This window comes from Octopus bimaculoides, chromosome 7 (assembly GCF_046866305.1).
Source record: "Octopus bimaculoides isolate indiv1 chromosome 7, ASM4686630v1, whole genome shotgun sequence".
Lineage (NCBI taxonomy): Eukaryota > Metazoa > Mollusca > Cephalopoda > Octopoda > Octopodidae > Octopus > Octopus bimaculoides.
This window is the reverse complement of record NC_142934.1, coordinates 19,676,728-19,699,173: the sequence shown is the minus strand read 5'-3', so window position 1 is coordinate 19,699,173 and position 22,446 is coordinate 19,676,728. Positions and strand designations below refer to the sequence as shown.

At 38.3% G+C, this 22,446-nt stretch overlaps 1 protein-coding gene across 50 annotated transcripts in view; it reads left to right on the top strand.

Moving 5' to 3' along the window:
* Positions 1–22,446, top strand: part of LOC106872891 (phospholipid-transporting ATPase IA) — a 422,617-nt gene that overhangs the window by 247,475 nt on the left and 152,696 nt on the right. For all 50 annotated transcript variants that reach the window (XR_016242559.1, XR_016242557.1, XR_016242556.1 and 47 more), the window contains 2 exons: positions 13,767–13,865; positions 16,842–16,887. Coding sequence is in view for 42 of the 50 variants with exons in the window: in XM_089354939.1 (XP_089211065.1) it covers positions 13,767–13,865; positions 16,842–16,887 (145 nt within the window). In the remaining 8 variants the exon portion in view is untranslated. The remainder of the gene's footprint in view (positions 1–13,766; positions 13,866–16,841; positions 16,888–22,446) is intronic.

The window sequence follows — 22,446 nt, the reverse complement described above, 5'->3', positions numbered from 1 at the left end:
CTTTCTTGGGCCAGTGAAAGAAAGTATCAATGTGATTGCACAACCTGCTAGAAATAGCTGTCAAGTCTCCTTTAAATATTACCTTATTACCTTAAAAAGATGATGTTGTTGATACAGTCTGGGACAAAGAAAAATGATTTTGGTCACAGAATAATTTGGATCAGAAAACAGTTCAACAGACCTGAGGTTAAACATCAGCAACAACATGGAGCTTCATCATTGTCATTGTTTTGGCTTCTACTTTTCCATCTTTGGAATTTTTTGAGGCAGGTTTTCTATAGCCTGACGCCCTTCGTGTCACCAACCCTTACCTAGCTTCACTTAATGTATTATTTCCCCATGATCAGGCATATTTATATGGAAGATTGGGAATGAATGATGCTGCTTGTATGGTGGTCTTGGCACTCTGTCGCTTACGACGTTGAGGGTTCCAGTTGATCCGATCAACGGAACAGCCTGCTCGTGAAATTAACGTGCAAGTGGCTGAGCATTCCACAGACACGTGTACCCTTAACGTAGTTCTCGGGGATATTCAGCGTGACACAGTGTGACAAGGCTGTCCCTTTGAATTACAGGCACAACAGAAACAGGAAGTAAGAGTGAGAGAAAGTTGTGGTGAAAGAGTACAGCAGGGTTCGCCACCATCCCCTGCCGGAGCCTCGTGGACCTTTAGGTGTTTTCGCTCAATAAACACTCACAACGCCCAGTCTGGGAATCGAAACTGCGATCCTATGACCGCGAGTCCGCTGCCCTAACCACTGGGCCATTGCGCCTCCACTGTATGGTGGTGACACATGGTTATAATGCTCACACTATGTCAAGATAGATACACAAACCCCACTTCCTTTGCACACACATACATGTATGTGTAAAATAGCTTTCTGGCTTGCAAGGCCGTGTCAAACCGTTCAACCCATGCCAGCATAGGGAACAGAGATAATTATATATATATATATATATACACACACACACACACACACTTCATTTTTGTATCTGGTTTGCAAGATTCTTTATGTGAATTTGTGTGTTGAAACAATTTTTGTTGTGTCTGAATCATTATGCCAATATAATTAACACACGCTGGTTCAATTCTATTCCTTTCCTCTATTATTAGTCAGTTGGTTAAATATCCAACTGATTCGTTTTTTTTGCTTCTCAAAGCTCTTTCGTTGCTACTTGCAACCTTTTCAATGACTACTGGCATAGTCTATTATTGAGGCCACATTTGTCTGAGATTTGTTGTGTGTGTGTGTGTGTGTGTGTGTGCGCCTCTGCTTCTTTATGTGTGCATATGCATATGAGTTTGTGTAAGTATGCATGTGTGCCTTTATATGTCTGTGTATGTGTGTGTACATATGGTCATGTGTTTGTGCAGAATTGACATCTGCATTATGTCCAAGCATTCGAAGGGCCCATCACTTAGACAAATATAAGAGTATGTCCTCATAAATGAAAAATTACCTGTACAAAATCGGAAATGCATGCAGAAGGTAGAGACACCCCAATGCCACAGATAGCACCCACGGAGTAGACATACATGCCAAAACAAGAAGCTAATTTGTCCCACTCCCTTTAGTACTATATTATAGTAGCACTAGACCAGACTGTCATTACACTAAGACAGCTCTATTCTAACTATTTACTAGAGTGTCACTGCCTACACTTCTGAATAAGGTTCAAATCAATTATTCTAATGTTGTTGTGACAAAACATCTTTTTGAGAGCTCTTGTGAGGCGTGGTATATTAAAAGGGAGTAAAAAGCCCCTTCGGTCATGAATGACCATGAGATTGCACCTAGAAAGTACCCCTCTGAAGCACAAGTCCAGGCAAGGTTGTTTATGAAAGACCAACAGTCACCCATGCATACCATTCTCCTCTTTCCATGCTACTGATGTTATCCAAGAGAAAGGCAGAGGTTGATACAGCTTGGCACCAGTGACAACTCCTTTCTACAGTTGAGTGAACTGGAGCAATGTGAACTTGCTCAAGAACACAACACACAGCCTGATCCAGGAATTGAACTCACTACCTCATGATTGTGAGCCCAACACTCTAACCACTGAGCCGTGTGCCTTCATGTGGTATATTACATTAGTGTTAACTGTACGACATATCTGTTATAGAAACAGTGAATTTTTGGTCAGCATGGAACTTCATACCATTGAAGTTAAGGCTGTCTTCAGTCATGTGATCATGTGGTTGACCTTTGTTCCTTTCGCCTAGCATGCTGTTCAGCTCTTAACCCTCTCTGTCTAAATCAACTTAATAGTATTTTAATTACAACGTCAATAAATAAAATGAAATATTTACAACCCTTAGAGTACTGTATTTTAAACACTGTTTAGGTCATCATGACCTTTCAGCTCTGCAGGGGTTCTGCATGCAGTTTAATACAAGGTTTTGGCATGAGAGAGGACCATAAATCTTGCTTTTGGTCATTAGCATACAGGTGGTTGGATAAGTAACCTACAAGGGACCTCAGACATCACTTTTCCTCCCTTGAATTACCAGAGAAGCTTCTACAAAACTGCTGCACCCATTAGAAGTAGCAACCAAATCTTCATCAGATAGCCTCCTACTGTCTTCAGAAATGTAAAAAGCACATCGGTTAATGTAGACTTACATGTAGGAAAAGATAGGATGATTAAAGCTAGAATATTTTTGATAATAGGTCTGCTCAGTCAGAGCTTCCCTGGGGCTAAATGACAACTTCTTTCCTGCCAACCATGTCTCACTGTTGTTCTGTAAATAACTGTATGGTTGTTGTTTTTGTATGTCTTTTGGGTCTGTAGTTAAGGACTCTGACCCTACTTTGAAACTAGTCACAAGTAAGCTGAAGAAGTTTATTTGTGACTAGTTTCAGGCATGGCCAAGTGGTAAGAAGCTTGTTTCCCAACCACATGGTTCCAAGTTCAGTCGCACTTTATGTTACCTTGGGCAAATGTCTCTTACTATAGCCTTGGGCTGACTCAAACCTTGCTATTGGATTTGGTTGACAGAAACTGGAAGAAGCCTGCCATGTGTGTGTGTGTGTGTGTTTCTCTATGTTTGTCCTCCACCACTAATTGACAACTGGTACTGGTGTACTCATGTCCCTGTAGCTTAGCAGTTCAGCAAAAGAGACTGATAGAATAAGTACTTAGCTTAAAAAAAAAACTCCTGGGGTCGATTTATTCGACTAAAACTCTTCAGGGCAGTGCTCCAGCATGACCACTGTCAAAATGATTGAAGCAAGTAAAAGAATAAAAGAATGTCGATCCTCCAGGTAAAAACCCTTACATCACATCACGTATACACATCCACATGATTGCTCCATAAAAGTCTTCACACTTGCATATACATGTGCACATGTTTCCTGTATAAAAAAAACCTTTAATTTACACAGAAGCCTCTTACACACACACACACACACACACACACACAATAGGTATGACTCCACTACAAAAGCCTTGCATACGTGTACATGTGAATCATATACAAACAAAAGCCCTCACGTACACATACATACCTACATAGGGAACTTTTAAAGCTAAATTGTATTTTAACCTTTTGCTATTCAGTCACAAACTATTTCTTTTTTTCTTTACTTTCTGTTACCTTCATTTTACCTTTACTTTTCTTTTTATTTTGTTTCGTTGAAGTTGTTGTTGTTGTTGTGAATGTCGATGAGATCTATTTTTGATGTTTTTATTCTTTTCTTTTTTCTTTTAATTTTTAACCCTTCAAAAAAAATAAGCAGGAATGGGTGTTGAATCACCCCTTTACATAAACTCATCACTCACCCCACCTATCTACCTGCCTAACTTCTACCCTGCACCATCACCTGCAACAACAACAACCAACCAATCAAACAACTACATCACCATTTCATTTGTGTATATGTGTATATATATATATATATATATATATATATATATATTTATTTATGTTATTCCTACTGTTGTTTGTCATTGGTACTGACAATGGCATGCTCCTATTGTGGTACATAACTCAGCTTTCTATTCGCCTGTCTTTAATTGTTCTTTAAAAACAAAAAACAACTACCAAAAAAACAACAAAAAAAACAAACAGATCTATGAATGGAATAAAAAAAAATTTAAATGATTAAAAAAATATTTAAATTTAGAAAAACAAATAATATTAAAATAAAATGATAGAAACAATTTACAAAAAGAAAATAACTAATAAAATAATAAATAAAGTAAATATATTTAAAGAATTTCAGTTTTTTTTTTTTTCTTTCTATATTGTCTTTTTTTTTCCTGTTTTTGTTGTTATTGTTATCTGAAATAGTCTTCTGATCATTGTCAAATTCTCCATAGAATAATACACCGAATTATCACCACCACCACCATGTACTCTCCCTGCTACAATGGTTTTTACTAATCAATACATTTTGAATGTAGTCACTCTCTCAATCAGCTACTCATTTTTCTCCAAATCTTTCACTCTCTCCATATCTCTCTCTCACTCTCTCTCTCTCTCTCTCTCTCCATATCTCACTCTCTCTCTCTCCATATCTCACTCTCTCTCTCTCTCACACCATATCTCACTCGCTCTCCATACTACTCTCTATCTCTCCATCTCTCTCTCCCTATCTCTCTCTCTCCATCTCTCTCTCTCCATCTCTCTCTCTCCATATCTAACTCTCTCTTTCCATACTTCACTCTCTCTCTCCATCTCTCTCTCTCCATCTCTCTCTCCCCATATATATCTCTCTCTCCTCATATCTTACTCTCTCTCTCTCCATATCTCACTCTCTCTCTCTATCCATATCTCATTCTCTCTCTCTCTCACACCATATCTCACTCGCTCTCTCTGTCTTTCTCTTTGTTTCTTCTCCTCTCCAACTTATGCTCTTTCCCCCCCATTTCTTGGCTCCTGCACCCTGAGTCTCCTTACTCCCTTTCTCTGTCTTCTCTCCTTGTCTCCATCTCTTCCTCTCTCTCAATACAATTTGGCCACCTACCTGCTACCACACCCACCTACGCCAACCACCTGTGTGTGCTGCAATCGACCCTTACCCAACATGAAAAGCCTACCCAATGCCCCTCCCCACCCAATACATATACCCTTCCCCCCATCTAATTCAGCATCAGTATTTTACATCCACAACCAAGTGTGACCACCCCTCCATGACCACAACCACAGCATCTCCACGCTTGTACATCATCATCACCACGCTTGTACATCATCATCACCACGCTTGTACATCATCATCACCACACTTGGACATCATCATCATCACTACCACCACACCATCACTACCACCACACCATCACTACCACCACATTACCACTACCACTACACCACCACTACCACCACACCACCACTACCACCACACCACCACTACCACCACATCATCACCACCACCACATCATCACCACCACCACACCACCACTACCACCACACCACCACTACCACCACTACCACCACTACCACCACTACCACCACACCACCACTACCACCACACCACCACTACCACCACATCATCATCACCACCACCACATCATCACCACCACCACACCACCACTACCACCACACCACCACTGCCACCACACCACCACCACTACCACCACACCAACACTACCACCACACCACCACATCACCACTACCACCACATCATCACCACTACCATCACTACCACCGCTGCCACAACACTGAATCTCAAAATCAAATTCATTCAAGAATCAAATCAGTATTTAATACACCTTCAGTGTTTTTTTTCTCCTTCATCCTCTTTCATCTCTCTCCTCTTCTCTCCTTGCTTTTTCTTCATCTTTACTTTCTCTTCTTTCATGGTTTTATATGTATTCATTCAGCTACCCATCAACTATAAATTCATTGCTGCTGGTATCCCAGCTTACTCATTACCCTCTCTCTCATTCTGTCTCTGTCTCAATTGCTTTCTCTTTCTTTCCCCCTTTGCTCTCTCTCTCTCTCTCTCTCTCTTTCTTGTCTCTCTAGCTTCTTTCTTCTTTCCTCTTTGCTTTTCTCTCTTTTTTTTTTTTTCACCTGCATCTTCTCCTTGGTCTTTGGTGATGTCCAAACATTTTTCTGTTCAATAGGTGTGTGTGTGTGTGTATGCATGCACAGTTGAAAATATCTCTGGCAGTATATGAATCTTTAGGTGTGTGTGTGTGTGTGTGTATGTGTGTCTGAGAGAAAGAAAAGAGAGTAAGAGAGTGGGGTGGGAAGGAGAAGATGGTTGTGTATGATCACACTCTTTGCGGCTGTCAAGAAGGATGCTCATTATACTTGTCATAGTCATCATCATTATCATCATCATGACCTCTCATTTTGGCACACAAGGTCACAAGTTTTGAAGGTGGGTTGCAATCAATTTGACACCAACGCAATATCAATATTTATTTACCCCACTACCATTACCGTCACCCCACCGCCACCAATGAAGAACGAAGTCGGAGAGTAAATCAAAATCAGTGATTATGTCCCCTTATATTCTGAAATTCAGTTATTCTGTTGATTTGATTTTAATTCAAGTACAGTTACATATAAGCATGGCCATGTAGTTAAGAAGTACACTTTGCAACCATATGATTTCAAGTTTAGTTCCACTGTGCAGCATCTTGAGTAATTGTTTCCGACTCTAGCTCTGGGTTGACCAAGGTGAGTGGATTTGGTAGACGGAAACTGTGGAAGCCATCATGTGTATGTTAGCGTGTGTGCATGTGTGTGTGTGTGGTGTAAAAGGGTAAAAGGTAAAGACCCCCTTCGGTCATGAATGACCAAGGGATTGTACCTAGAAAGTTCCCCTCTGAGGTACAAGTCCAGGCAAGGTTGTTTATGGAAGACCAGCAGTCGCCCATGCATACCAGCTTCACCTCTCCAAGCCACCGATGTTATCCAAGGGAAAGGCAATGGCCGATATAGCTTGGCACCAGTGACATCGCAACTCATTTCTACAGATGAATAAACTGGAGCAACGTGAAATAAAGTGTCTTGCTCAAGAACACAACACACAGCCTGGTTCAGGAATCGAACTCACTACCTCATGATTGTGAGCCTGATGTTCTAACCACTGAGCCATGTGCTTTCATATGTGTGGTGGGTGGATGGATGGATGAATGAATAGATAGATAGATAGATAGAAGCGTGTGCATGTGAATCTTTGCCCCTGTGTTTGTGTCCCACTACCACCTCCCCCACCACAAGGCAACCAGTGTTGGTTTGTTTATATCCTTTTAACTTAGCAGCTCAGCTATGAGACCAATTGAATAAGTACTGACATTGATCTGTCAGACTAAAAACTCTTCAAGGTGTGGTGCCCCAGCATGACCATAGTCCAATGACTGAAACTAATAAAAGATGAAGGAAGATAACATCAGTTGACCAAATCTACCAGCTAGTTGTTTTCATGAGGTTGTAAGCTGTATGATTTTACCTTTGAGGACATGCTGCAATTTAGATTGACCTAAATACCATACCTTCCACCTGAGTGTGTTTATTGGTACTCCCTCAGCTCTAGGCTTCCTATTCCAGGGCTGGCAAACTGGAGTGCTGCACCAGGCTCCAGTCTGATTTGGCATGGTTTCTACAGCTGAATGCCCTTCCTAATGCCAACCACTAAAGTGTTCAGAGTGCTTTTATATTGCCACTGCACAAGTACTCCTCTATGTGCCAGTGCACCAGCACAGGACTCTTACTGGCCAATGCACTTCTGCTGTGGAGTATGGAGTCTTCTTGAGTACAGCAAGGTGCCAGGTATCTCAGTCCTCCATCATGTTGTCTAAAGGTTCAGCATCCTGAGGCCATCCTTCAGTACTTCATAATTTATCTAACTTGTGTTGCAAGTCTCAAATAAGAGGCAGATGTACTCACTGTGCTATTATGATGTTAGATATTTTAGCTGAAATATCATGAGGTGCAGGCTTGGCTGTGTGGTGTAAGAAGCTTGCTTTGTAACCACAGTATTTCAGGTTCAGTCCCACTGCACTTTGGTACTTTGGGCAAGTGTCTTCTACTTTGACCAATACCTTGTGAGTAGATTTGGTTGGTGGAAACCATGTGGAAGCCTGTTGTGTGTGTGTGTGTGTCTTTGTGGTTGTCCACCCACTACCGTTGTTAGTTTGTTCACATCCCCATAACTTAGCAGTGTGGCAAGAGACCAATAAAATAAGTGCCAGACTTGAAAATAAGTGCTGGTGTCAATTTGTTTGACTGAACTTTTCAGTGTTGTGCCCCAGCATGGCCATTATCCATTGACTGAAACAAGTAAAAGATAATGAATAAAAAGTCCACTCTGTGCATGTGTGTGTGTGTGTGTGTGTGTGCCTGCGCTTGCATGCATACGTACACACAAAGCCCACATTATCCTAATGGCCAGGCAGATAGATTTCTGTTTGTTTTACATCTGCTTTTCCAGGTTGGCATGGTTTAGACATTGTTTTGCAATTGAATGCCACTCCTGAAGCCCAACCCTTATCTGTCTTTCAAGCCACATGGCTTAAAAGGCATTGAGCGAGTGGGTAATTTATTAATGAGAGAAATTCCAACAGAACACTATGCAAACATTATAACTTTTTAATAAACACACACACACACACACACACACACATACTCTCCTGACAATATTCTTTCTCAGTTTGCTTTTATCAAATCCACTCACAGGGCAGTCCCTTATCTGCCCAGAGGTTGATTGGGTTGAGAAACCAACTGCTTAACTACACAGCCATGCTTGTGTTTATTAGATCTAAGTTACATATTCAGTTGTGGAGGCGCAATGGCCCAGTGGTTAGGGCAGCAGATTCGTGGTCATAGGATCACGGTTTCGATTCCCAGACCGGGCGTTGTGAGTGTTTATTGAGCGAAAGCACCTAAAGCCCCACGAGGCTCCAGCAGGGGATGGTGGCAAACCCTGCTGTACTCTTTCACCACAACTTTCTCTCACTCTTTCTTCCTGTTTCTGTTGTGCCTGTAATTCAAAGGGTCAGCCTTGTCACACTGTGTCACGCTGAATATCCCCGAGAACTACGTTAAGGGTACACGTGTCTGTGGAGTTCTCAGCCACTTGCACGTTAATTTCACGAGCAGGCTGTTCCGTTGATCGGATCGACTGGAACCCTCGACGTCGTAAGCGACGGAGTGCCAACAACAACAACATATTCAGTTCCCCATTGATGGATACTTAGTAATGTAAAAAAAGCAAACCATTACTCACCCATATGCATACAAGTGATGACCTATCAAAATAATAGGGTTCAAATTTCTTGGGAGTTGGCACAGTCATACCGTCTCTCCCTGGCATTTAGTTGTGTAAAAAGGGATTAGATTTTAGCTTGTAATTGAAACCAAATTACTGCTTCAATTTCATCTGGGTACAGTCACACTACACCACAAAAACTTCCTCCTCCGCTCCTTTTTCTTTCCCACTTTCTCATCTCTTTCTCTCTCTCTGATCTCCTCTCTCTCTGATCTCTCTCTCTCTCTCTCTCTCTGATCTTTTCTCTCTCTCTCTGATTCCTTTCTCTCTCACTCTCTCTCTCTCTGATCTCCTTTTCTCTCTCTCTCTCTGATCTCCTTTTCTCTCTCTCTCTGATCTCCTTTTCTCTCTCTCTCTCTGATCTCCTCTCTCTCTCTGATCTCCTCTCTCTCTCTGATCTCCTCTCTCTCTGATCTCCTCTCTCTCTGATCTCTCTCTCTCTCTGATCTCCTCTCTCTCTGATCTCTCTCTCTCTCTCTGATCTCCTCTCTCTCTGATCTCCTCTCTCTCTGATCTCCTCTCTCTCTCTCTGATCTCTCTCTCTCTCTCTGATTCCTTTCTCTCTCACTCTCTCTGATCTCCTTTTCTCTCTCTCTCTCTCTCTGATCCCTTTCTCTCTCTCTCTCTCTGATCCCTTTCTCTCTCTCTCTCTTTGATCTCTTTCTCTCTCTCTCTCTCTGATCTCTTCTCTCTCTTTCTCTCTCTGATCTCTTTCTCTCTCTCTCTGATTCCTTTCTCTCTCACTCTCTCTGATCTCCTTTTCTCTCTCTCTCTCTCTCTGATCTCTTCTCTCTCTTTCTCCCTCATCTCTCTCTCTCTCTTTGATCTCACTCTCTCGACCTTTCTATATTCCATTCCTCTCTCAGCCCTTTTCCCTCCTTTTTTCTCTTATCTCTGCCTCTGTCTTTTCTCTCTCCTCCTCTCAACCTTTGTGTTTTTCTATGTCTCTCCTCTCTCTCACATAGTTTATAATTATGTCATTTTCATTTATATATATATATATATATATATTTATTGCTCATCATTTCTTGTAAAACTTCAGTAGTTCTAGTTATGTCTCTCAGTTCACTGTCACACAATTCTGTGTTCGAACCCTACAGAAGGTGACATTATTTCTCTGAGCTCATTCAATAAAATAAGTTAGCCACAATATGCTTTGCACATCCCTCGTTTTGTTTCTGCCATTCTGTAGCACTGCCTTCTCATGTGTTGGTGTATATGTTGATATATATTTTTTTTTCTGGAAAAAGAAATATGAATTTAAACTAATGGTTCTAAGCCTGGACAATAGTACACATCTTTGGAGGCATCGTAAACTCACAAGGAGAGCAGTAAATGTTAAGAAGGTGCTAGAAAGAGTGTCACATGTTTAGAGGGGTTGTGATTTTTTTTTCTGAAATCTTTCTCATTTTTTTTAGATATAAAATATTTAAATTCGTTACAATTAATATCTTTTATCTTTAGCTTGCTTCAGCCATTAGATTGGGGCCTTGCAGGGGTACTGTCTTAAAGAATTCTTTTTTAAATCCTGGTACTTATTTTATCAGTCTCTTTTATCAAATTGCTAAGCTATGGGGACATAATCACACTAACATCAATTGTCAAGGAGTGGTGGAGTACAGACACAGACAGATATCATCATCATCATCATTTAATGTTAGCTTTCCATGATGACATGGGTTGAACAGTTGGACTGAGGACTGGCAAGCCACTAGGCTGCACCAGGCTCCAATCTGATCTGACAAGGTTTCTGCAGCTGGATGCCCTTCCTAACGCCAACCACTCCGAGAGTGTACTGGGTGCTTTTTACGTGCCACCAGCATGGGAGCCAATCAGGCATCGATCAGGGACCACTGGCATATATATATATATATATAGATAGATAGATAGATATATATATATAAATTCAAAAAGGGATAAAACTCTTTTACAAGAATTTTATCAAGAAGCCAGTGTGTAAAAAAATTCATAAGGGAAATTTCTATTCCCAAGAATATAATTATTCGTTTATATTTATATAAAGGGCATTATTACAGAAAATAATAACGCCACACAGTGGACTTCTTAATACTGTGCTGATGAACGAAATCTAGATTCATTCTAGTAATAGCGAAATCGGCCGATACACAATTAAGTTTATTTAAAAGAAAGTTGGTCGTCTTCTGTTGGTTGTTTTTCCTCACATTAGGTACTAAATGTGGTTATTTTGAGAAGTCCACTGTGTGGCGTTATTATTTTCTGTAATAATGCCCTTTATATAAATACTAGCAGAAATACCCGGCGTTGCCCAGGTTAAAGAGAATAATGATATCTAAAAACGCCGTCTAGACTACGCATCATCTTTATATATAGAGATGTATATACACACACGCACCCAAACACACGTATATATATGTATATCAATATAAATATATGAAAGTCAATGAAGTTTCGTAAAAGAAGGTGATCATGTACATACTTTCTTGCTGTTGTGATTATAACACCTCGTTGTAAACTATGTTCCTTGTTTTCCCTTGTGGAGCATATACAAATAGGTTTTTTGTTGCTGCCCACTCTTGAGCAGCCAACATACAGTTGTCCATGTGAGAAGCAGGGCTCTTCCAAGAGAAGACCAGCTACAGACAGTGTTTGACCCTGAGATTTGTTTATGGACATGGCAAAAGTCACACGAAGGGGGAATTGTAGTCTTCTGAATGTAAAAGGAATGTCTGCTCCTGATGGAGTAAGAGGAATTCTTGGAATAAAGACGTCATCCCCTTTTGCACATCCAGAAAGAATGGTAGCCTCGATAACGTGTGACATCATTTTCTAAATAATGCTCATCTGTTATGTTCGGGTAAAAATTTCATCAACATCAAAAATATATGAATTTTCATGGAAGTTATGGCCGTTATGCAAAGAATATAATTTCCAAATTTCATAAAGATCCATTCAGTACTTTTGACGTAGTTTTGAATAAGAAAACAAATGACTAATGTGTGTGTTTGTGTGCATGTGTATGTGTGTGTGATGGGTGTATATATGTATAGATATCTATATGCATGTATATATGTATATATGTGTACATATTACATGTACATCTATATATATATATATATATATATATATATATATATATATATATATAGCAATGTTAATTCTCTAAATGAAGTATTAACAGTAACTGCACGATAAAGTGTAGTATATTGCCACTTATGTGTGGCTGACCCCTAGGGGTGGATGTTACTGCCAGGTTTTTGTCTCTCTCACCAAGGTCAGCAGCTATCGAACGCCGACGAAGGGAAATAACCCTGAAATCCGGATCCGTTCGTGCTGCAGATCGTGGTGAGAGGGATAACTTCCCTTGGCAAACAGGACACAGTCGTGTGTCGATAAGCCAGCTGGAGGAGATGTCCTCCTGGGGCTAAAAGCAACAGTAACATCCACCCCTAGGGGTCAGCCACACATAAGTGGCAATATACTACACTATATATATATACATCTACACATATGTATACATATACATGTATGTATAGATCTCTCTCTCTCTATATATATATATATACACATATACGTGTACATCTATATGTAAACATATACATCTCTCTCTCTCTCTCTCTCTCTTTTTCTCTCTCTCTCTCTCTCTCTCTTTCTTTCTCTCTCTCTTTCTCTCTCTCTTTCTCTCTTTCTCTCTCTCTCTCTTTCTTTCTCTCTCTCTTTCTCTCTGTCTTTCTCTCTTTCTCTCTGAAAGTATCTGTCATTACAGTATCGAAATGGTGTACATATACATGTATATGTATACATATACATCTCTCTCTCTCTCTCTTTCTGTCTCTCTATTTCTCTCTCTCTGAAAGTATCTGTCATTACAGTATCGAAATGTGATTGTTTCAGTTAGTGGAATAGTTTCATTTTTAAAGTGAAAGTATTTGACATGAGTGTTTTTGTTTCACTTTTGACACGTAATACTTAAATAGTGGAGGAGATATTATGTTACCGTGTGCTCGAACTCTGCAAGAAGTTAATAATTTTTTTTGACTAAAACACAACTGGAACCCTAAGTAAGGCATGTGTAAAATTTGAATGAAATTGGTTGCGTAGTTCTCGAGTTTTAGGGATTCACACAGACAGACAGACAGACACACATTCTCATTTTTATATATATATATATATATATATATATATATATAGGACAGGCTTCTTTCAGTTTCCATCTACCAATTCCTCTCACATGGCTTTGATCAGACTAAGACTATAGTAGAAGACATTTTCCCAATGTATATCTGTGTTTGTCCCCCACCATGCCTGACAACTGGTATTGGTGTGTTTACATCCTTGTAACTTAGCGGTTTGGCGAAAGAGACTGTTAGAATAACTACCAATCTTAGAGAAAAATAAGCGCTAAGGTCGATTCATTTGACGAAAAATTACTTAATGCAATGCCCCTAATGACTGAAACAAGTAAGAGATGAATTTATACTTTTGAATTTTAACTAAAGAGTTGTGTGCAAAAATGAACCATTTGATGACCTCTCTGTGACCAATGATATTTTCTACTTTCAGCAAATTCCAAATGTATCGCCAACAGGGCGTTACACTACGGCAGTGCCTCTCCTGTTCATCCTTACAGTGTCTGCCATCAAAGAAGTCATTGAAGATTGGGTAAGTGAAATAGTGAACTTGAAAAAATTGGGTAAATTTCAAAGTAGGCCTGATTTCTGAGATTTTGTTAATTTATTCTTTTGCTAGAGTTAGCCTTCAAATTGCAGCTATGCTCAGACACTGTTGTGAAGGGTTTTCTTCATCCTCATCAACACTTAATGTCTGTTTTCCATGCTGGCATGGGTTAAATGGCTTGACAAGAATTGACATAGTTCTCAGGGAGATTTAGTGTGATACACAATGTAACAAGGCTGGCCCTTTGAAACACAGGTACTACTCATTTTTGCCAGCTGAGTGGACCAGAGCAATGTGAAATAAAGTGTCTTGTTTAAGGACACAGTGCGTCTATGGGAATTGAACTCATGACTTTGCAATCTTCGTGGTAAGGTATACTAGTGTTTCTCAACCACTTTTTACCTATGGATCCCTTTGATTCCTATCTAACTTGAGTGGGCCCTCTTAACCATTCGATGATAAAAAAAAAAAAATAATCCTATAATATTTTTATAATTGCAGCGTGGAAGGTGTTTATAAGCCATTTAAAATAACACACAAAAACCGTTAGTCACTTCAACATTTAAATTTAATTTGTCAAAATATTTTCGTCGCTTTGAGACCGCGACCTGTTCCCTGACAAAATTCTGTGCTGCATCTTTTGTCAGTGAACAGGTCATGGTCTCAAAGCGATGAAAATATTTTGACAAATTAAATTTAAATGTTGAAGTGAATCTAACGGTTTTTGTGTGTTATTTTAAATGGCTTATAAACACCTTCCACGCTGCAATTGTTTTTGTTGCAGCACACGATCTCAGATCAGGTCACTTGCTATGCAAGTACATCTCCGTAATTTTTATAATTAAATATTAAAAATTGTATAAAAACAATTACTAAAACATTATGTGTATTTTAGAAGTATAATCAATTTATTGCATATATATATATATATTTTAACAACAAAATCTTATGTGGACAGCTATGGGCCATGTAGACCACACTTGAGAATCACTGGACTAAACTCTTTAAAGTAGTGCCCCATGAATAAATGGTAAAAAAATAATAACTTGAAAATATATATTACTTTCTAACTCATGTTGAACATTATTTCATTTACAAACTGTTTAATTCTTCAACCATTTGCTTGTAAGAAAGAAAACTGCATTAAAATTATTTCATCTTTTTTTTCTCTTCTTTTTTTTATCCAAAGTGTGACTCACTTTATTTGTTTGTTTACTCATTTAATATCATTTTCTATTAGTTTCATGCATTACCGTAAATATAATTTAAATATGTTATCAGTTCGATATTAGTTAATAAGCCAATAACACTGATTCGAAAAAGTATTTATAAAATATTAGAGCAATCTTGTGTTTCAAAATGATTGCAATTAGCCTTTCCTTGTATAAATTACACCAGTTCACAGGTTATAATATATCAGTCAGCTAAAATTAAAGTGAAAGTATTTTTCTTGGTATTATTGTGTATGGGGTGTTGAGAGAATTTGTTGTCATTTAATATGATTTCAATGATAAATTTATGTGTAATATTTCTGTTTAAAAAAAGAACAGCACCAAAAAAAAAAAAAATTGAAAGTATTTAAAAAGTCATAATACATTTTGTTCAAATATTTACTGTAGTAACAAAATTATAATCTGAAAGCTTGGAAACCAAATCAATATATTTGAAGTGTACAATTTGCAGAGGCGTCTGGTGCAATATTATAATGGACAGACGCAATGTGGCAAGTGATGCGGGAATTAGATATTCAGTACACTAAATCAGCAGTCCTCTATCTTGTTGGATGTTAGGAAGGAAATGTTTTATTTTCCAAATGTTTTCCAAATTATCAAAGTTCAAAGAATATCTGGCTCCAAAATATATAGACATGGCATACCTGTGTGGTAAGGGGCTTGCATTCCAACTACATGGTTCCAGGTTCAGTCCCACTGCATGTGACCTTGGGCAAGTGTCTTCTACTATAGCCTCAGGCCAACTAAAGCCTTGTGAGTGGATTTGACCAATGGAAACTGAAAGTAGCCCATTGTGTGTGTGTGTGTTGTGCTTGGCAACCAGTGTTGGTGTGTTTATTTCCCTGTAACTTAACAGTTTGGCAAAAGAGACCAATAGAATTATCAGGTTTAACAAGAAGTAAGTACCGAGGTTGATTCATTCAACTAAAAATTCTTCAAGGCGGTGCCCCAGTATGGTCACAGTCTAATGACTGAAACAAGTAAAAGATAAAGGACATACATAGATGTTTGTGTGTGTTTACACACATAATTGACTAAGTGGGTTGTTTTGTGTTTAGTCAACTACACAGTGTTTTGGGCAAGTATCTTTAGGCATAGATATGCTAGTGTGATGAAGAAACAAGCTTCCTAGGTTCAGTCCTACTGCATGGCACCTTGGGCAAGTGTCCTCGACTGTTGCTTCCAGCCAACCAAAAAGCCTTACAAGTAGATCTGGTAGAAGGAAACTGAAAGAAGCCTGTTACATCATCATCATGATCGTCATTTAGCATCCATCTTCCATGCCAGCATAGCTTGGATAGTTTGATAGAATCTAATGAGCTGGAGGACTGCATTGGGCTCCAATGTCTGCTTTGGTTTGACATCACGTGTTGGTTGTAAACGAGCATCTTCATCAAACGAATGATAGTCTTTGTTTCCATTTTTATTACAAAAAGCTCTTGGAGTGGTTGGCATTAGGAAGGGCATCCAGCTGTAGAAACCATGCCAAGTCAAACTGGAACCTGATACAGCTCTCCTGCTTACCAGTTCTAGTTAAACCATCTAACCCATGCCAGCATGGGAAGCAGACACTGAATGATGATGATGATGAATGATAATTATTGTTATTAATGATTTTTTTATAATAATGATAATTAGTTTCTAAAAGCAATTTTATCAAAATGAAATCATAATAGTAAAATTGTTAATTTCTGTTATAATAAAATTTCGTTTTTATTTTATTTTACAGAAGCGACATAAAGCTGATGAAGGAGTTAACAATAGAGAAGTATTGGGTGAGTTATTATTGCTATTTTACAGGTGTCCTGAGGTCATTAACTCATTTTTATACATGCAATATATATATATAGATACACATATATATTATTTGTAGAAATACATAAATCCAGAGGAGAAGCACACTCTAAGAGGTAGAGCAGTTAATATTATAGTGAGGTAGGCCAGTTTATGGGGGTTACCCTGGGTTTCTTGCTCATAAGGGATTTAGCCTTATATATATATATATATATATATATATATATACACACACACACACACACACACACACACACACACACACACACACTTTTTTGTATGTTAACAAGGAGGCTGCCATTGGTTTCATGCGGAGAATTCTCAGCAATTATCAAACCTGTCACATGTGGATGTCTCTATCTTGGATGACAATGCAACAATGAGTATCTTTGCTAAATTTTTTTAATCTTTTAGTCAGTGAGATAGGCACTACCCATGATTCTTTACAAGGCCTTGGAGGCTGGAGGGAGGGAGAGAAGAGAAGTATCTTCAAGTTGGAGATCTGACTCAAATGCTTGTAATAGATTAGATCTCGCTAAAGGCACCCAAGATGCCAGATAGTGTTAAACCGAATAGTGGATTGTGATTTGAACTCGGATTAAGTGTGATTTGAACCATACAGTTTGGGTTTCAATCCCACTGTGGATTACTTTAGACAGGTGTCTTCTACAATAGCTCTATAAGCAAAAACTGAAAGAAGCCTGTTGCATTTGTGTGAAAGAAAGTGTGTGTGTCTTGACATCTAATTATAACTAATGCCACTGCCATGTAAATGTTGTCATTCATTTGAAATCTTCCATGAAAACATGTCCAGCCAATGTGCTGTTTACGTTCAAAGGACTAGGGGAAATATTATCTTGGAGACAGTTGAGGGTTGGCGACAGGAAGAGCATCCAACTGTTGTAAAAATGCTTCAATGAATTCCATCCAAGCATTGGAAAAGTGAACATTAAAACGGTGCTGTTGTGGTTAATGTTCAGTATGAGTTGTATCTTTTTTTTTTTCCTTTTGTTACTAGGCGCAGGAGTGGCTGTGTGGTAAGTAGCTTGCTTACCAACCACATGGTTCCCGGGTTCAGTCCCACTGCGTGGCACCTTGGGCAAGTGTCTTCTACTATAGCCTCGGGCCGACCAAAGCCTTGTGAGTGGATTTGGTAGACAGAAACTGAAAGAAGCCCGTCATATATATGTATAGCGAGATCATTGCCAGTGCCCCTGGACTGGCTTGTGCGGGTGGCACATAAAAGACACCATTTCGAGCGTGGCCGTTTTCGTGCGGGTGACACGTAAAAGCACCCACTACACTCTCTGAGTGGTTGGCGTTAGGAAGGGCATCCAGCTGTAGAAACTCTGCCAAATCAGACTGGAGCCTGGTGTTGCCATCCGGTTTCACCAGTCCTCAGTCAAATCGTCCAACCCATGCTAGCATGGAAAGCGGACGTTAAACGATGATGATGATGATGTGTGTGTATTTGTGTTTCTGTGTTCGTCCCCCTAGCATTGCTTGACAACCGATGCTGGTGTGTTTATGTCCCCGTCACTTAGCGGTTCGGCAAAAAAGACAGATAGAATAAGTACTGGGCTTACAAAGAATAAGTCCCGGGGTTGATTTGCTCGACTAAAGGCGGTGCCCCAGCATGGCCGCAGTCAAATGACTGAAACAAGTAAAAGAGTAAAAGAGAGAGGAAGACGAGAGAGATAGAGAGTGTGTGTGTGGTGGGGGTGCATTTCTAGAAATAGAAATACTGAGCTAAATATTTGGTATGGATGCTTAATGGATGAAACACAGTATTGGGTGGGGTGCATGTTGGAGAGAAGAAAGTTATGTGATTAAGTGTTTTTTTTGGAGGGTCTTATTTCTGTCATTGCTTAGACATGCCCACACATACTCACTTACTTCTCCTTCTTATATAAATATGTTTGTCATGTCTTTCTGTAAATATATGCCTGTGCTTGAGTGCATTTTTCCTGTCTGCATATATGTATGTACTGTGTTTGTTTTGTGCCATATACCATAAAGGGGCAAAACACATCCTAACTATGAATAATTATATATATATGTATGTATATATATATATATAATGTAATATCTGTAAGATACTCTGAACTTTTGATGTGGTACTGTCACATGTGCTCTTTGAATGGCCTCATAACATTTTCTGTTTCTGTAAAACTACAAAATGTTATGCATGACCTTTCTCTACCTCAGTTGGTTCGCTGCTATGAAGACATTTTTGCCTTTCTCATATTCTTACTAGGTTCATAATTTCACTCCAGGAAAAACACTTTTATAATCGTAGCCATTCCTACTTTTGTATACCTCCATTCCAGTTTACTGCTTTTTCTGTTCTTGTGTCTGTATACTCTGCATAGATGCATGTGTGTATCGAAAGTGTGTATTCTGTTATGAATGTGTGGTATTTCTCATGTTTCCTTTGCTTGAAGGAACTCTTGTCAGATTTGAACTCTGTCAAAATGTTGATGCGGGTTTCTTTCTTTTTTTTTTTTTTTTTTGTACAAATCCAATCAGCTGTAATTAAACAAATCCATATGGCATGACAGAAATTATTCAGGGATGGAGGAAAAAAAATCAAAAGGAGAAAAAAAATTTTACAAGACATGCATACATACATTCATTTAGTGGCACATATAAAGTAATGTTATAACCTTTACCATCTTCATAATTATATATATATATATATATATATATATATATATATACACTCACTCACACACATACATATACACACACATATATATACACACACACACACACACGTATACACACGCATATACGTATATATATATATATATATATACATATATACACACATACACATGTATACACATGCACATATGTATATATATATATAAACACACACACACACACGTATACACACACATACGTATATATATACACACACACATCATATTTATATATACACAAACATATATGTATACACACACACACACACACACACACACACACACACACACACACACACACACACACACACACACACACTCACACATAATATTCAGTCTTCAAGTAGTCGCCTTCTGACTCAGAGCTCACAGCATGCACTTTAAGTAATATAATGAGCCAGATAATGCAGTTAAAATGTTTGATATATATATATATATATATATATATATAATAAAATGTATAAAAGCACAGACACAAATACAGCAGAGTATATTTTTTAACTGCTTTGTCTTATGGAAAGTGCATGCTGTGAGTTGTTTTGAGTCAGTTCTGCTAGTTGAAGATTGGATTTTAATGTACTCTTCATGTTTAACCCTTGGTCATTTCTGATTGAACAGACATGTGATCTTAGGCATTCTAACCATGACCATTTCTCCTTTCTATTCAGCCTCAGTACATCAGGGCCACATTATCAAATGTATCGTTTCCATTTGTATTACAGTGTTGGCTGTTATTTCTAGCTGGTGAAATGACTGTGTAGAGGCTGTATTATTGGCTTCTCTCTGTAGTGTTTCTGTGTTAAGTTGTACATGCTATAGGATTTGAACTCAGCATGAAATATAGTCATTAACTCTACAACAAAGAGCCTCTCTCTCAGAGTGAAAGGTATCATACAATCTCTCTCTCAGATTGCATGATACCTGTGTGTGAACAGCTATGCTATATGGTAGTGAAACATGGGCTGTGACGGCCGAGGACATGCGTAGGCTTGAAAGAAATGAAGCCTGTATGCTTCGCTGGATGTGCAATGTCAGTGTGCATGCTTGACAGAGCGTAAGCATCTTGAGAAAAAAGTAAGGCATTAGAGGCATCAGATGTGGTGTGCAAGAGAGATGACTGCGCTGGTATGGTCATGTGATGCGTATAGACAAGGAAGCGGTGTAAGAATTGCCAATCTCTAACTGTGGAGGGAACCTGTAGTAGAGGTAGACCCAGGGAGACTTGAGACAAAGTGGTAAAGCATGATTTTTGAACTTTGAATTTAAGAGGCAATGACTAGTGACCAAGACTGTTGGCAATATGCTGTGCATGAGAAGACCCGTCAAGCCAAGTGAAATTGTAGTCATGGCTGATGTTGAACTGTGTTTATTCATGGTAGCTGTTTACAACTAAAAGTACTGAGCTTGTGGAATTTAAGTAGTTTTGGGTACAAGCACTGTGCTACACCTTAACTATTTACACACACACACACTACATATATCTGTATATATGTGTGTATAGTAAGAAGCTTGTTTTCCAACCACATCATTCTAAGTTCAGTCCTACTACATGGCACCATAGACAAGTGTCTTCTACTATAGCCTTGGGCCAACCAAAGCTTTGTGAGTGGATTTGGTAGACAGAAGCTGAAAGAAGCCCATCATATATATATATATATATATATATATATATATATTTATATATTTATATTTGAGGGCATTCAGCCATAGAAACCATGCCAAAACAGACTGGAGTCTGGTGCAGCCTTCCAGCTTCCTAGCATGGACAGTGGACATTAAATGATGATGATGATGATGTGTGTGTGTGTGTGTGTGTGTGTGTGTGTGTGTGTGTTCATTCGCCCACTATAGCTTGACAACCAATATTGGTGTGTTTATGTCCCCGTAACTTAGCGGTTCAGCAAGAGAAAGTGATAGAATGAGTACTAGGCTTGCAAAGAATATATACATATATATGTATATATATATGTATGCATACATATATTTATATATATGTATACATACATATATTTATATATATGTACACATACATATATCTATATATATTATACATACATATATCTATATATATGTATACATACATATATCTATATATATGTATACATACATATATCTATATATATGTATACATACATAAATATATATATATATATATATATATATATATATATATATATATATATAAATTCAAATTACAATGAACGTAAACAAACAAATGAAGTTTGCTTTTAGAGGCGTTGAGATGTCTTAGAAAGTTAAAGAAGTGATTTTAAATTCTCAAAGATAATATTATTAGATTTTAATGTGAGTAGTGATAGTTATGCCTCTCCCAAATGAATTACTAATTAAAGTGAAGTGTAATACATAAACAAGTGGGAATAATGTTGTGGAGATTACTTTAACTTGGAGGCACTGTTCATTAATTGGGTTAGGTCCTTCCTAAAACATACAAATGAACTAAAATTTGAAAGATTATCTTCTCAGCCTTGGGTAATGGACACTTTTTTTTTTATATTAGAAACAAAATCTTGTCCAACTACAGGATAAACTCATTCTTGTGATTGTGTGAACCTTGTTGTACAAATGTGAAATTCGTTTTCTTTAATTTTATTTTAAGGGAATAAATGTTTTTCTTAGGAAAATGATATTTCATAAGTTAAATTATAATTATCATATATATGTAGAGTCTTGCAGAGTTAGTGACAAACAACTGAGACTTTTGACGATTTGCTGTGCTTGAGAAGATAGGTCAAGCTAAGTGGATTTGTAGTCATGGCCGGTGCCAGTGACACGTAATAGGCACCTGGTATACTCTGTGAGTGGAGGCGCAATGGC